Raw genomic sequence first — 17,497 nt, forward strand, 5'->3', positions numbered from 1 at the left:
GCTACAAATATACTACTCTAGATAAAAGCCATTTGATACCAATGAGGGGACTTATGCGTAGAACCAGAGAAAACTGAGTAAGTTGTTGTAGGTATGTCTTTCCATAGTGGGTGAAACTCTTGTTTAAACCCTTTAGGAACAACCTTTTAGCAACACCACCGCCTTAGTGGCCGCGATGGTTTGGACTCTCTTCTCCTCACGAAATGGAGGAGTTCGAATCCCCTCACGGTCGCTTGGGGTTTTAAGTGGGACGCCGGAGGTGGTGGGTCCTCCCGCTACCCGTCCCCCCAAGTTTTTCGCCGACCGCTGCGGGCTGTACGGGTTTCTGGATCACTAAAAAAAAAAACAACATTTTAGCAGCAAATTATCCAGAGATTTAGTTTAAAGCATAAAGACACTTAAAGGTAACAAGATGGTAACATCTCTAATTAGTCAAGTTGCATTTTTTTAGAGAATTCTATCAGACTAGATAAAAAGAAGTGTTTAGTGAGACATTTAAAGAGCTTTCATAAATACACACTTTATTTCTAGAGACTCTACCCAACACATTAATGAAAAGTTACTTGAACATGCACATCAATTCATTAAATTTGATAGGGTGGTCAATAGAGCAAAGAACCCCACCGATTTATCGGGCCAGGACACGAGGCAGTGAGTGGCTAGTGTTCGGATAACGAGGTACAAGCGTGTGCAATATTTTCTTCTACTTTCGGTGCGAAGAAGACCATCTGTTAGTGACCCGGTGGAGCAGGCACCAACATGAAATGGCCACGATACCTTCAGCTGTCCATTCTCCTCAGAGGAACTGAAGGTTGCAGAGACTTCAGGCAAAGACCAAAAGTCCTATTTTAAACCCCGCCCCCGCCCCACCACCCCCCCCCCTTCTTCCCTGCATCCTCCACCTGCGCCCTCTCTGTTTCTTCTCCGTGTTTCCTCGGAAGTTCCCTTCTCGTTCCCTTTTGAGGTTTAGTTGGTTTCTGTGTTTTTTCTTTTTTGCCTGCGACCATCTAGTATTCGCTGGTAAATCATATTGCGATGCGGTTTTTCCATGATGACTTGTGTCGTCAATTCCCCACAGCTCATCAGAGACCTAAACCATAGAGGTCCAGGTCCAGGAAAAGACTTAGCTATTTCGAGTGTGTTTGGTAATTTCTCATTTTCAGAAATGATTTTTATTTTTTTTATTATTTATATTTCGAACGAAAAATATTTTTTCATTTTTTTATTTTTAGTTCAAATATATTCTCGACTCAGTTTTTATTTCAGAGAGCAGAAAATTTAGGTAATATTATCAGACAGATTTTTGTTTTTTTTTTTTTTCTGATTTGGAGAATAGAAGAACAGAAAAATAGACACAAACAAACCTTTGACACCAATCCGAGACCTAATTCTCCAGGTTCTGCGAGGATTCATTGCCGATTTTGGGGTTTGAAACTGAATCGAATTCCTTGGGGTAAGGAATTTCGGGGAAGAGTGAGAGGAGGAAAGAGGTTCCCCGTGATGTTTGTGTATTTTGTGTATGTGAACCATGCACGCATGCTAATGTATAAATGACTCCACCATGATTCCTTTCTTGCATGCTGAGGGAACCTCACTTCTCTTCTCCTCTTCTCTTCTCTTCTCCTCTTCGGATTTCTCGTCCATTTTGTCTTGGCTTCTCTTTACCTCGTGAAAGTTGAGGATTTTGTCCGAAGAAAGTAAGATTCTGAATATATAGCATATCTTACAGAAAAGAATTCATCCCCGTCCGACTGTATTTGCAAAATTTACAAATCTCTTCCACCAACATCTTCCACATTTATTTACACAAGCGAAAAGCCAAATTAATATGGCCCCATCTCTCTCATTTTCTTTCAACCCTTTGACCGTACTCCATGCCTCCATGGACCACACGTGGAGCCCACGACACGCTCGCTCGAAGTCGAAGATCTTCGAGCCGGAAGAAGTCAACCCCCGAAGCGACACGTCAGCCCTGCCGGAGGCTGTCCCACATCGACGCGCACTGCCTCCGCGCGAACCCCACGCGCCTCCCCTCCAAGTCGTAAACCACCTCAAACCCCTGCTGCTGGTAGTTCCCCAGCGTCGCCCCGGGCCCACCCCCCATCTCCGTCGCGTCCCCGCCGTCCATCATCATCAGGCACCCCACCCGCCTCCCCTTATTCCCGCCGTCCACGTCCACGAACTCGTAGAAGTAGTTCCCCCTGGGCATTGCCACACCCGATCCGCCCGCGAAGCGGAACTCCACGTCGGGCACCCTGGCCCCCGCGCCGTCCACGTAGTAGCACGGGCTCAGCCCGGTATTGTCCTCCACCGCCCTCGCCCGCCGCGAGTTGACCCGCCCGAGCTGGCGGTCGAACTCGGCCGCCACCGCGCCGAACAGCCCCGACGGCAGCATCGTGAACGTCGTCCCCGAGTCCACCACCACCCCTCCGTCGCCCCTCCCGTCGATCCTCCGTAGATTCTCCGGCGCCGGGATGAACCTCCTCCCGACGGAGATCCCCTCCAGCCCGACGGAGTAGAAGTGCGGGCTGTTCGGGCTGTCCAGCATCGGCGTGTACGCGAAGTCGCTCCCTCCTTTACCCTCCGAGCTCTTCTCCGTCACGTCGTAGCGTCCGAGGATGAGCGGGCTCGGGCGGCGAACTTGGTCGGCGTCGAACGAGTGCGAGACGAGGCAGTACGAGAACTGAGCGCCGAGCTGCGGGGACGACTCGGCAAGCTGGGCCGGCAGTGAGAGCGGGCCGCGGCCGAAGCCGGCGACGCCGAGGGGCTCGCCGAGGGCGGTGTGGGCGCAGCCGAAGGTGAAGTTGCGGAGGACGAGAGGCGGCGACGAGGTGGGTATGGTGACGATGCCTTTCTTCAGGCGGCCAACGAGGCTGCCGTCGCCGTAGGCGTAGTAGAACTGCGGGCATTGGTAGGCGGCGCAGTCGGAGATTTCGATGTCTTCGAGGGGACAACGAGCCATCGCGCAGATGTCGGAGGAGGAGGAGAGAGGAGAGTGGACGGCCCTGCACGCGGAGGACTTGCAGGTGACGTCGGAGGTGGAGGAGGAGGAGTTGAGGGCGACGGGGGCGGGCTTGGGCTTGCCGTCGCAGAGGATGCAGGTGAAGGGCGAGCAGGGGACCCAGACGAGGTCGCTGCCGGTGTCCATGTAGAGCGACACGGCCTGCGAGTGGAGGGTGAGGGAGAGGGTGTAGTCGCTGCCCGGGGAGAGAGGGAGGGAGGCCTGCCGGGGGAGGTGGCGTTGGTGGCGGTGGCGGAGGCGGAAGCGGGCGGCGGAGCGGGCGGAGGCGGCGCGGAGGAGGTGGTGGGTGGAGTTGAACTGCGGGTGGGCGTGGGAGAGGGAGTGGATTAAGGGGAGTAAAAGGGTCTCTGACAGGGAAACGGAGACGAGGCAGGGGAAGGTGATGATGAAGCCAACCAGCAGCAGGGACGAAGCCATGAATGAGCTTTGGGAATTCAATGACACGGGTGCCTCGGGGCTTGAATTGAATCGGGAAGAGAGAGATGGTGAATATATATAGTGGCAAGAGAGTGAGAGGGAGACAGGAGTGAAGTGAAAGAAAGGGAAAAAAAAAAGAGAAAAAGGGAGGAGGAGAGGAAGCTTCTGATTACGGAGGGGTTTTGTGATTTTGATGGGTGGATTTGAGGAGGAGAAGGTTGATTTGAAAAGCATATAAATACACCAAAATCGGAGGAAAAGTCGCATGCTGATGCTTAGGAACCAAGAAATTCTTTTAATACTCGAATGGTTTTGGTATATATGATTGATGGGCAAGAAGGAGACAACAGGTCCTAGGTTTAAAAGGAGCTAAAAGATCACGGGGTCCTTCCTCAATAAGGATGTAATAATTTTCTAGAGCCTGGTCTAGTTATTGATTAAAAAATTGTTATTTTATTTTTGCAAGTGGGAGTCCTATTAAGAGGAGAAAAATTCAAAGCGTTTTTTCTTTCTTAATATTGTTGAATCCGAAAGACAGGGCTTTCAAAAGTAATTGCTTGAAGCCCAATTCCTGGTATTCCAATTTATCAGTCAATACTTTCAACGCAATCAATATGTTTTAATTTATATTTGTTAATCGGATTAAATAATTGCAATGATCGTGATGAAATAATATCATCATGTTTCATGAAATGAGCAATCACATGAAATGACCAATTATATATATTTACTTTTGAAAATAGGTAAAGCATTTAACTACATAATCAAATTTATAGACACCTTAGATCAATTATCCTTTTGATTCTATTTATGAAAATGATCTTACTTCAATTTCTAAATTTAAGTTTAAATGAAAACACATTTTTCATTAAATAATTTTTCGAAGCGATCCAAACATAGAAAAATGAGCAAAATATTTTTCGCAAAAGCAAATTGAGTGAAGTGAGACGTGTTTTCGGGACTTGTTTTTATATTTTCTGGCTGCTTTCTGTATAGAGTAGGGGGCCATACAGGCGTGGCAGGAGCAGAGCGGTCCATTTGGCTAATATGAGCTGGCACGCCGAGTCAAAACAGGGGAAGATCGCCAAGTGCGACCCCGCAACCTCGAAGGTCAACAGCTGGACAGTTGACTTTTCCCCCAGATTGCATTGCATGCACAGAGAATCAGAGGAAGAACCAGCCATAACTAGAACCTCGCCTCTTAGGCTTCATATGGGGGAATAAATTTGCAAACATTATTATTATTATTATTATTTAGACACCAAGCAAGAGAAAGCACTTTTTATCCACATCCGTTCCGAGATAAACATGAACAGCTCTTTTATAATAATCTTGACGTTGGACTTTTGAACGTAATCCGATTTTGCGGGTGCGTTGAACACGACGTGACATTGGAAAATTGGGCCCTTGAAAGTTAAGTAATCTATCATCGCCATATAATTATTAAATGGAAGAGAAGAGACCGAGGATTAAAAGAATGTTTGCTACGATGGTCCACTCGAATTCTAGAGGAGCTCTATCTAATTAATGTATAAGATTATGATTTCTGAAAATCAAAAGTTTATGGGTAGATGCATACCATCACTAAAGTCCGGAGGGGGTTCTGCGTAATTTCACATAATTTTAAGTGAGCAATCTTTCTTGTGATTTCTGAAAATCAAAAGTTTAAGGGTAGATGCATACCATTACTAAAGTCCGGAGGGGTTATGCGAATTTCACATAATTTTAAGTGAGCAATCTTTCTTATTTTAGGGAATAAGAGGATTAGAAATATGCGCCTTCCCCCCCACCCCAAAATTCCCTAGGCCTCTTAACTCAAAATGAGTTGTGACATTCCCACCATTGGAGGTGTAATAAAGTCGAGCCGATATAGTATCAAAGTTGACTTGACTCGACTTGTGAAGTCAATGCTCGAAATTCAGTTCAAATTAATTTGATCGAGTATTAAATTATCTGCTCAAGCTCGAATCAAGTAAAAAATCAAGATACTATGTCTTGACTCAATTTGATTAAAATCAATTTATAAGTAAACTCAAGCTAGATCTTTAAAAAGGTGAAATATTGTGGGGATATTATGTAGCTTTGAGGATACTCATGTTTGATTACACTAATAAATATTTTCAAAAAAACTAATGAATTCTATATTAGACTCAAGTAGCTCACAAACCTATTGAGTTGAGAATTGAATTCAAAAAGATAATTAAATAATTCGCTACTGAACTCTATGCGAAATCTGATGAGATGATTGCAATTGATCACCGAACTGAACCCAAGCTACTCACTAGTAGTGGGACTCAATTGTCACATTTGTCCTCTATCGCTGATCTTCACCTTTCAATCATTATCGCTACAATCATCACAAGACGAAACTACCTCATCCTTCTTTTTAAGCTGCATTTCATAAATATGTAAATTGTTGTCACGACATCAATCTCATTTTAATAGGTCGGCAGTAACTTAAGCATCACGAGACGAGATTAATTGATTAATTAACTGAAAAGCAGTTTGCGAAATTCGTGTCCTCCAACCAAATATGATTGCATGCATTGAAAGTTGATGGAGACCCTCTCCCTCTCCTCCACCAACACCCCCCCCGGGGGGGCCGGTGCTTAACGAAAAGATAAGACAAAAATTAACAAGAAAAAATAATGTTTACACACGTATATATACATATCAACAACTTTACGCTAAGATATGTTTTTCTTTAAAGGTATATCCACCAACCCGTTTCCACCAAATGTCAATGCTAAGTATTATAATTCATATAGCATTCTATTTTCCAGCAGGAGCATTTTGTCTTTGCATTTTCGTCCAAGGAACTATTTTCTGGTCAACCGAACACCAAACCCATTTTTAGACTTTAATATGTAGCTCGGACAACATTAATTTGCCACCAAATTCGTTCGCGTTTTATTTTTAGGTGATCACTTAATTGTGTAAGGTACAGTTTTTTTTCTTTTTCTTTTTTTCTAAACCAAGGTCTTGCTTATTGCTTTCTAAGAAAGACATAATATAACTAAGCTCTAGTGCCTGCACATATATACAGCTAATTAAGTAGCTATGTTGGGACCAATGCTTAGCTGGATTATCTTAACCTATGCGACCTATTAGTGGGGAAGTAGGTTCAAAGTCAAGCCTATGGTAATGTGACGTCGCTTTAGTATCTACACAATAATTTGCAATGAGGTTCCTCATGAATAGATTGATCTATGCAAATTATTAGTTGAGAGATAGGTGCGAGTTGATGTCTCAGTTGAGCATGCACAGGTGAAACTATGCATAATCATCATTTTGTGTTAGCATGAGTCCGTCTTGAATTTTATTTTTTGACGTGTTGTAACTTGGTATCCACTTTCATCGTCGTTCTTTATTATTTTAACTATGGCAATTTATATTTTTGGTGTGATTGATTAAATTACGGAGATTTGGTAGCATCATTGCTTTCGAATCTCTCCTTTCCTTTTTTTTCGTTGTGTATTTTATTGAGAAAACGCCATCTAATGCATTTCCGAGAGAAAAACCTTCCCCGACCGAATCAGTCGTAGTCCGGGGGATTGAGACAAGACAAGAATAGAAGTCGAAGGGGAGTCAATGATTTATGTGGACCATGTTTGTATGCTTCGGATTGGGATTCACCATTTTGCCACCCAAATTCAATTATTGAAAATATGTACGACCAAACTATACTTGTACATACCCTGTGACCTAGAAGCCCAAAAAAAAGGAAAAAAAAATTATAAAAAGAGTTATGAGTAGGAATGAGCAATTTCATTTCCATACAGAAGTTCCATATATGTTCTATATGAAATCCAAAATCTATCCGTTGGAACAAGTTTATCAATTTTTGAACTCAAAACTTACCTTATAACAAATTATAAGGTCTACTCAGGTTTCACATATATTATTAATTGAACGATTATAGTAAATTAATACTATTAATAATTACCACTTACTACTACAATTTATTGATCATAAAGATACATGAAAAATATGAATATTAATAAAGTAAAATTCTCGATCATAAAATGGAAGTTCAAACTAGTGCTTCAAGAATATACACTCATCATCAAATAGTATGAAATATTGTAAGATCGTATGAAAATGTGAACAAAAAAAAAAATTAAAACTTATTCTTTAGATTGCAAATTATAGGTTCCAAGTTTCAGGTTCTATTCCTCCAACTACGAACACAAAACCTACTCATCGAAATAGGTTTTTTATTTTTTAGAATTTAGAATTTACCTTACATACCTTAGAATTTGAAACCTACAGTTCTTGTCAGTCTTGTTCTCAAGGTCCAGGTTCTTCTCTGAAATCATGCTTACCCCAAGTTGTAAGGACTTAGATAGTCAACCAAAGGGAAGGGCTTTCTTTTGGTGGACTTTAACAATCCAGTCCACCTGCCAATTGGCCTCACGGGGACAATGGGCTATACGGACGGATTTGTAAGGATTTGTATTGGGCCAGTCTTCACTTGCAATCTTCAATCTAAGCCCGCAGGTTCCATGGGTTTTGATCAGCGCCCGTAACGTAGCTGACCAGTGATATGCTATCGGCATGAATTTTAAATGTGCAGATCAATTCTAGTCTTAAGTGTTTGAGATGGAGCAATTAATGAGCAAACGCCTATCGACATGTCAATTGAAGAAGACAAGAATAATGGATCGACATGAGCACCGTTCTACCGAGTGGTTGTGCCAATATTCTTAGGATAAAAAATAAACTTTACTATTAAATAGGAGATTGTGTCTATCTATTTGAAATTTACATAACCCCACATGGGATTAGGGAGTTACTATTGGATTTAAATTCAGTAATTTGTTGTATAACCGTAGAAATATACAAGTATGTGTATTTTTTTGCATGCGCCCCAATCAATCAACAGAATTCAACATTCTTCTGCAAATTTATTTCTTTTGCAATTTGCATGTCGGCGATAATTGTTTTTTATGTTTGTAACTTTGATTCCTTGCCACCATCCATATTTTAATAAGTATTTCCTTATTGATAATTTGATATAGGCAAAATAGTGGATTATTTACATGCTTTGACTCACATAGATCATTTTAACCCGCACATCTCCATCCTTCAACCTTCAGCCATCCCCCTCTCCATCACCCGGCAAATTTTGAAGCAGCACCAAGCTGCTCCCCGTGATAGAGCTCAACTTCGTGCGGGCTCCATCTAGTCTACTAACAAAGTGGTGGCATTATGTTATGAATAAAATCGAATCGAACCGAACCGAACCGAACCGAACCGAATTCATGATTATATATGTACTAGTGCGCGGGGAAGCGAAATTCCACGAGACGGGCCCGCGACTTCCTCGAGTGACATCGGGCCCGGAGTAGCCCGGCCCGACATTCAGACCCTCCGCCATTTTCGCCTCCCAGGGAACTCCTCGCGCAGCAGAATCACCGCCGCCGGCGCATCCGCAGCAGCGACGATGTCCCTGCGATGGTGGTGTTCCTGAACGCCAATCGCCGGCTGGTCTCATCGGCGCGCTTGCTCTCTGCTTCTCGTTCGGTCCCTCTCTCGGGACTCGCGCTCGCTCGAGCCATGAGCTCGGGCTCGGCTCAGCGGGTCTTCCAGCTGAAGCTCGACCCGCTCACCGGCAACTCCGAGTGGGTCGTCATCGAGGAAGACGCCGGCGGGACGGCTCCCGAGGGCCTCCACCAGGGCCTCCTCGCCACGACGTCGTACTTGGACATGCTCAACGACTCGCGCCGGAACAGGGCCTTCCGCGAAGCCATCGACAAGGCCGTCTCCGGGCCTTGCCGCGTACTCGACATCGGGTAATCTCGCGTAACGATGAGCTCTGTTGCTCCGTTGAGTTTGGCTTAGCCAGAGTAGTTAACTTTCAGTCGGTGGAATGTCCAAGCTGAGTTTTTTGTCAATTGATGTGAAGATGTCTAATTCGTGTCTTTGGAGTTGAGAGGTGTTCTTTTGCTCATGTTGCTCTGTTAGTCGACTGCGTATTGTTGCTTGGATCGTCTCATTGCTCAATGACTCGTTTTGATCTTAGAAATGAAATAACGGAGTTTGAATTCACTCCATTGGCTCCACTTGGCTAGAGATTTACAAATGCATGAATCAGCTTGACAGCACAGAAGGAATCCCTTTCCCATTAATTGCAGATCAAGGGGACGTTTTCTATAGACAGCGGCATTTCCGTGGTGTGTTTGTGAGAGCCATTGGATTGGGATGGACAATAGATCAGTGAAAGGAAGTTTGGTTTGTTGTTGAGTTGACAAAAAGGAGATGGTGAAAACCATGCATGAGAATTAGTTCGTGTCTGGCTCATAGGGGAAAAATAAAGAATCTCTCTTGTTGGGCTAAACAGAAACATAGTGGATCTCCCTAGGTGTTTTGTGTGTGTGTGTGAGAGAGAGAGAGAGAGAGATTTAATTTTCTTCTGGTGGATGAGGCCGGTATTTATGTTTTCCTAAACTTGCTTGGCATGGTATCTAGTGCGGGAACTGGCTTGTTATCAATGATGGCTGCTCGGGCGATGGGTTTGGGGGATTCGCCAACATGCCGTAGTAATAATGGATCAGTAACAGCTTGTGAGTCTTACCTTCCCATGGTGAAATTGATGCGCAAGGTTTTGCGTGCTAATGATATGGCAAGGAGTATAACTGTCCTCAACAAGCGTTCTGATGAAGTCAGAGTTGGGGTAGATATTGAATCACGTGCCGATGTTCTGGTGAGTTTTACAACGTCCATCTTGTACTTGCTTCAGTGAACTATTTTACTTGTGAAGTTTGTCCTCACCCTGTACCAAAGTTAAATATTGGAGATTGGGAAAATAAAAAGGGATGTCAGAACGTGTATTTAAGAATGTGAGAAACATACACTACTCTACATGCTGGAGCACATTCAACTTCAAGTTTGGTGTTCTCCCTCATTAATTGGCAAAGTTCCTTGTGACTTTTCCATTTCAATCAAATGCATCTATGTTGAAGTTTCTTCCTTTCATCAAGGGTGATTGTTTTGTAAATGCAGGTTAGTGAGATACTTGACTCAGAGTTACTGGGTGAAGGGTTAATACCAACCTTACAGCATGCGCATGACATGCTTTTGGTGGAAAATCCAGTAACGGTTCCATACAAGGCAATCGTGTATGGCCAGGTGCTTCATCTGTCTTTATATTATGTTTCATCATACTTTATAGACTATGATTTGATAGAATATTTAGCATTTCGTAGGATTTCCCTGCCCATTCTGAATCCTCGAGATTAGGGCGTGTGCCACTTCAATTAGTGCTTATTCAATAAATTGTCAGATGAGTGATTATGTCACTACAGTGATGGTGACTCAGAAAACTAAACTAGACAAGTTGTTTGTTTGTATTCTGGTTAATTCATGTGACAGTAAGAGCATTAGTCATGGTTCACCCTGAACAATCGTGTATGGTCAGGTGCTTGGTCTGTCTTTATATCATGTTTCATTATACTTTGAAGACTTTAATTTGATAGAATATTTAGCATTTTGTAGGGATTTCCTTATCCGTTCTTAATCCTTAAGGTAAAGGACATGTGCCAGTTCAACCAATGGTTATTCAATAAATCTTAGATGAGTGATTATGCCACTACAGTAATGGTGACTCATAATTGAAAACTATACGAGCCAACTAGTTTGTTTGTATTCCAGCTAATTCATGTGACAGTAAGAGCATTAGTGGGAGAGAATCGCCCTGAACAATCTGTCCAACACATGGTCCTTAGAGATTAGATAATGCAGATTGAATTTGCTGTTTATCTTCTGTCGCCTATTGTGGGTTTCAATGTTGCACTTTTTTGCTGCTGTTATGCTATTAAAACTTGGATTTTGGGAAATTTGTGGTAATCATAATTTTCTTCTTGGGTCTTCAATCAACAGCTAGTTGAAAGTACATATTTGTGGAAGCTGCATGATCTGTATAATAATGAGGCAGAAATATTGGATGGCATTCATCTAGTTCCTGCTGGGTTGGAGAGGATAATCGGTGTTAAACTTCAACAACACCCTATGCACTGTGATGCAATAAGACGAGAAATAAAACTGGTAAGTGGTGATGCAACTTGATCCTTTCCTGCATTTCCTCTGGAAAATGAAGTCATTTTGCTTCTACTCAACACTAAATTCATCCAGTTGTCAGAACCCTTCAGAATTTTTGAATTCAACTTTGGAAAACGGCCAGAGAGTCACGGTGAAACTGCAGTTTGTGTAAAAGCAACCGGTAGTGGTCAAGTAAATGCTGTGATTTCCTGGTAACTTCAAATATTGTGATAATTTTTCTTGTGGTTCATAATGTTTCTCTGGTCGTTGCTGTAACATCAGTGTTTTGTTCTTGGTGCTTATGCAAGGTGGATGCTTCAGCTTGATGACGAAGGGTCTATACATTATTCGACTGCTCCAAAATGGATTACTTTGTCAGGTAATATGAGTGGGTCGGAATTTTGGTCTCCTGCTGGTAGTTTAATTTCCATTGATTCCAGTGGATGGTCTTACCACTTCTAAGGAGCAAAGATAATTAATTGGGAAAATATGTTACATCAAGAGAGTGATGTGGGCTATCTGTGAAGAAATTGACAAAGAATATTGGCTGACTTATCATTTAAATCCTCTTCCTTTTCCTCACTGAACTAATAAAACTGGTTCAAATGCTTTGCTAGGTGCTGGGAATTGGTGTGACCATTGGAAACAGTGTGTTTGGTTCATTCCAGGAAAGGGGGTGCCATTAGCCAAAGACGAAGAAATTTCTTTACGTGCAGCTCATAGTGATACTAGCATTTCCTATCAACTTGAACCTGATCAGCCAAAATCCACAGGAGGGGATCATCACGTTAAGGGTGGAGATTTTTGTCTCACCCTATCCCCAGAAAGAATTGCAATTTATGGAGATGCTGAGTGGCGACTTTCTGTGCTAAATGCCTTAAAAACTGTTGTACGTTTTCTGCTGCGAGCTCTTTTGTATTTTGTTTGATCAGGGCTTCCTTTCCGGGCTTAGAGAAATCATTACTTTTGCTTTAGGCTTTGTTTGGGGTGACTTACACACTTTTTGTTATGGGTTTCTTGGTTCTAGTTGTGAAACTTATACATGTAATGTATGGAATTATAGTCTCAAAGTCGCTGTACATTCATTTTTACTCTGGAAAAAAGTGCAAGCCTAAGGTTTGGAGGAGTGGGCAGAGAGCAACTCTTGCTTCTGGCTTCTGCTAATTACTTATGCCGCATGTGTTGGATAAAAAGGTAGAAGCTAGAGGCAGAAGTTGGTTGCAGGAGAGGAAAAGGCCCGACCTTTCCCCATTCGCTCTTATGAAGTCCACTTTCTTATAAGTTGACTTACTCCCACTTTGCTATATGTTATGTAGACTATTCTGTTCCCGAACACTCTCTCTGCCCTTACATGTCTTTGCTGTTTAATTAGATTTGTTCTTGACATATGTAATTGTTTTAATGATGACAAGAATCTTGGTTTATGTAATAACTTTTGTGATTTCCTGCAGCTGCAGAGAAGAGCTCCTTCTTTATGTGTTATTGCTGATGACAGCATCTTTCTTGCGCTTCTGGTTGCTCACTTTTCGACAGCATCACACATAATGGCCTTGTTTCCTGGCTTGCAAGATAAGGGTATCCATTATTTGAAAGCTGTTGCTGATGCTAATGGTTTCTCGATGGATCGTGTAGAATTCTTCAGAAAGAAAATGGCAAACTGGACTGGGGACGATACTCATAATAAAGCGGTAATTTCCTCTATTCAGATTTTATGCCACTTTATAACGTGATAATTCCAGCTTCGCCATAATGGAAAGGACTGTGCACTACAGCACCTCACTTTGGTAGTTTTTTCTTCTTTGAGTTCTTTTTCTGGGAAACCAGACACTTGTAGTGATGTTTATTTGTAGCTTGAATGCATTGCCTCACTAAGCTTAACAATGGTTTCCTTTGTCCTTTGGTTGACAATTTACGTTCGTTTATGTTCTACCTGGTCAAATTCCCTTTAGGTGCTGGCCTTGAACTACAATAGTTTGTGTTTTTGGCTAATATGGTTTGCAGGTGGACCTGCTGATTGCAGAGCCATTTTATTATGGAAGTGATGGCATGCTTCCTTGGCAGAACCTTCGGTTCTGGTAAGTTGTCATATCACATTGTGTAAGTAGAATCTTCTTCTCTATATCAATATGAACTATCCTGTGCTTGAATTATTTAGATGTTAAGCCCATTTGCCTTCCAAAGGCATGATATCACATTTTCAAGAGCCATGCTTCTTCCTCTCCGCAGATAATCCAGAAATTATGGAAGTTACACAGAATTTGTTTTCTCTATATTAACAGTATACAACAATTTTCGACTGCTCCTGCAGTCACTAGGGATACACTGGTTTTATACTGCTCATGTAATGTCCCAAGCCATTTGAATTGAGTATCAGATGACCATGGATTCGCCTTAGTGTTACACAAAGAGAGCTTTAATTATGATTCTCTACCCTTTTCTGGAAATTTTTATGGTGAAAAACTTTTAAGAATGCTACTCAAGCAAGACTTGCATTCGGCTTTCTTGTCAATCAGGTCAACAAATGGACCTTTTTGTTTTCTCCCTTGCCCTTCAATCTGTCCCAGCTCCGCCTTTGGCAAGAAACTCTCATATTTGTAATATCTGCTTCAGGTTCATTATACTAAGAATTCCTCTGGTGAGCATTTCGTAATATCTGTCGTCTTGATAAGTGTTCTGTACCGTTCAAGCGCAAAGCATTTTCTTCCACCATTAGAAACCCCAACTACAAGCATTGTTGCCCTTAGTCTGATGTTCCAAGATTATAAAGCACTATGTTACGAAGAGAATGTATGTGTATCTCCAAGCTGCCTTTGCTTCTAAGTTCTGAATGGTTTTCAGGAATGAACGGACTGCACTTGACTCTCTACTTTCCAAAGACACCTCTATAATGCCTTGTAAAGGACTGTTGAAAGTTTGTGCTATGTCTCTCCCGGTAAGTGGCTTATGTTTTATGACCCCCCCAAAAAAAAAAAAAAAAAAAAAGTGGCTTCTATTTGAACATTTCCTTTTTGTGTTTGTTCATTTATGTTTTGTTTGAGAAATGAGAGAAAATGGGAGGAATGAATATTGGGGCTGAAAGTTTTGAAATTTTAGAATATTTGTGAGAAGTGAGAGGAGTGAAAATTTAAAAATTTGGGCGTTTTCATCTTGTTTTCTTCCCCTCTCTCTCTCCCAAACTAGCTAGAGTCTTTAGACAGGCTTGTATATCAACTGTCGGTGATCTTTCTGACATATTATGCAGGACTTATGGAACAGCCGTCGCTCTTTGTATAAGATCGAAGGTTTTGATCATTCGGTGGTAAATCCTACTTTAGGAGCATGTGGTGATGCAGCTGATGGAGGTCCTTGTCTTCCCTTTTACGTCTGGCAGTGTGGGGAGGTTAAGGTAAACTGGTATGGGTGTTTTTTAGCTAGGGAAGAAGGATACTTGGCTCAAAGTCTAGTGTCTATTAATTGCTGTTGTTACTCCACTCTGATTCAGGAACTCAGCCAGATATACACTGTAATGGAATTTGATTTCTCAAGACCTATAAGTCCATGTCAAGGAAAAGCCAAGGTTTGTGTTCTGTAGGACAATAATTTTGCTCAAACTGAACTCACGGTGGTGGTGTTTGCTTGCGTACTGAACTAGTTTTTCTTCATTCCATGCCCGTGAATTTGCGTTTTTGACTTGCGCCTCAACCACCCATGTTGCTTGACGTGTCAACAACCACTTTACATATTAAAAAGTAAAATCGTATTTTTTCCATGACAAAAACCCGACCTATGTAGATGAACCATGACCTATCTGACTAGCTCATGCACCAAGTAAGACGCGAGTAAAAGCCAATAGAGTTCTTAGCTTCAGAAGAATAATATAATTTTTTATCACCTCTATAGCAATGACAAACATTGTCTTAAGTATGGGTTAATTCAATTCAGAAACCGATTTTTGGAAGGGCCTGACTCTTTAAACGCAAAACTTGAATAAAGCTTGACTATTGGTGCGAAACAATGCCAACTTTTGGAGGGTGGACTCTGCGTATTGTGGTACTTGGAAGCTAGTCATTGTACGCATGAAAGCTGTCTAGCCATTAAAGCCATCAACTTAGGTGTAGATGCCGACAAGCGGCAGCACCTTTGTGGACATTCCTCTTAAATGAGTTCGTTTTCAGTACTAGGGGTCCATTACCTGAGATATTTTCTTTCCCTGCAGGTCAAGTTTAGTGAGAGAGGAATTTGCCATGGATTGGTGCTGTGGATTGATTGGGTGATGGATGCTGAAAACTCCATTGTGGTTTCCACTGGCCCAGGTATTGATTGTTGTCATGTCAGTATGTTTGCTCAAACCTGTATCATTTGTGATTTACCCATCATACATATTATCGCCTACAACTTAGGCCCCTCAAAAGCATTGAAACTGAGGTAGAGACTTCGGTAACTAAGACGGTACGAAACGCAAAAGACAAAAAGCAAGTTCAGAGGTGGTTTCTAAGAGAACGTTTCTTTTTTCAGACCGGAGGCATTGGAAGCAAGGGGTGAAGCTTCTATCCACGCCTGTGGCAGCCGGGCTCCAGGGATCAACCAATACTGGCGAAACTTCTTGTTTGATCGTCCAAACGTTGTTCGACCCGTCTAACGGCGAGCTTGTAATCGAGCATGTCCCCTCCTAACATCTGTAATCGAGCATGTCCCCTCCTAACATCTTCGTCTTTAGCCGTGAGAACTTTCAGCAGCACATGGTCCACCGGCATGAATTTTCTTCAACTTCCCGCTATCTATGGTCCCCTTTCGGCCGAACTGTAATAATTGGGCTCCTGTTCTTGCGATTTCTCGAAGGGTGGACCTTGCTCTCTCTTTTTTTATCCCCGGCTCTGTTGACTAGTTCTTCCCGTGACTCAAAACTGAAACATGATGCTTCTAGAGCTTGCCATATCGACAAACTAATATGGTCACCTACCGTTCGCATGTTCTTGTTTCAGCCTTCAGGACACCGAGATTAATCATCACTCGATACACGACATAACACGACACTTGATTGGCCTGACATCGCATGAGCCCACATGTTCCATGACTTCACACGGTGAACTCCGAAGACCCTCGACCTCTCTGTTGTCCGCATCTCTTTTCCTCTGCCGAAAGTCCTGTCACGAAGGGGCCCCCCCGTCTGTTGCTAGTGCTTGCGCTCTTTCTCATCAGGGCTCTTTAAGGAAACCTGAAGCGGGTGCTCAAGATTTCACGATTCACGTGCTCGATTCAACATCGATGATGGATGGATGGATGGATGGATGGGTGGTACTTGTTCTCTCTTTTTCTATGGGAAAATCATGGCCATGGCCCCGAAACTTCCCGGAAATTTCCCGTGTGGTGTCCCACAGTGTCCTCCAGTCTGGTGCTGACCGCTCATCTTTGCGCCGTACGGCGATAACCCCTAAAAAAACATCTTTTTTCTTTCCCCGTCTGAAGAGTCTTGAAAGTTTCATGGAGGAGACAAGGTTAATGCTGCGAGTTGGACTCCTGGCACCTCTTTTTCTTCTCTTTTTCCATGATTGGACTCGCGTTGCCTGGAAATATCATCTCTCCCTTGGGAAAATAGACCTTTCATCCGTGAAAGTTCTTGAGTCCATGATGGCTCTGCATTGAAGCTCCTCATGATTGATAGGCATAAGAGTCTTGGAATGCTTGTGATCTTTTCGAGTATCCAAAGATTGAACATAGAATCGTGTATAATAATTCGATTATTTGTTATACTTAATTAGAAAACGCAGCTGATAAGTGTAGGTAAACATAGAGAACTCAATCGAATCACCGCGACCGCGTTGGCCATTTGGCATGATAGGTGCAGCAGGCTCAACGAGGACATTTTTCTTTGCAGTAGATTTGGTCCAACAAATAGGAGGAATGATTGGGCATAAAACATTGGTTTAGACTGATATGGCTAAATGCCATTTTTGTTTGTTTTTGCATTCTAAGGTAAGAGTCATGTCAAAATAACATGAGTCATCAGCATAAAAAAAAAAAAATGGTTAAATTCACATA

At 42.5% G+C, this 17,497-nt stretch overlaps 2 protein-coding genes across 2 annotated transcripts; one reads left to right on the plus strand and one right to left on the minus strand.

Moving 5' to 3' along the window:
• Window positions 1–1,682: 1,682 nt before the first annotated feature.
• Window positions 1,683–3,651, minus strand: LOC104441910 (probable aspartyl protease At4g16563). Its single transcript, XM_039311149.1, has one exon. The coding sequence runs from the start codon at window positions 3,437–3,439 to the stop codon at window positions 1,967–1,969; it is 1,473 nt and encodes a 490-aa protein (XP_039167083.1). The 5' UTR covers window positions 3,440–3,651; the 3' UTR covers window positions 1,683–1,966.
• Window positions 3,652–8,799: 5,148 nt separating this feature from the next.
• On the plus strand, window positions 8,800–16,426 carry LOC104441909 (protein arginine N-methyltransferase 7). The gene is made up of 14 exons (XM_010055167.3): window positions 8,800–9,234; window positions 9,911–10,145; window positions 10,445–10,570; window positions 11,321–11,485; window positions 11,573–11,691; window positions 11,788–11,858; window positions 12,097–12,368; window positions 12,931–13,167; window positions 13,481–13,554; window positions 14,318–14,411; window positions 14,721–14,864; window positions 14,961–15,035; window positions 15,675–15,771; window positions 15,974–16,426. Exons 1-14 carry the CDS (start codon window positions 8,897–8,899, stop codon window positions 16,129–16,131), a joined length of 2,205 nt encoding a protein of 734 aa, XP_010053469.2. The 5' UTR covers window positions 8,800–8,896; the 3' UTR covers window positions 16,132–16,426.
• The last annotated feature ends 1,071 nt before the right edge of the window (window positions 16,427–17,497 follow it).

Source organism: Eucalyptus grandis, chromosome 4, assembly GCF_016545825.1.
Source record: "Eucalyptus grandis isolate ANBG69807.140 chromosome 4, ASM1654582v1, whole genome shotgun sequence".
NCBI lineage: Eukaryota > Viridiplantae > Streptophyta > Magnoliopsida > Myrtales > Myrtaceae > Eucalyptus > Eucalyptus grandis.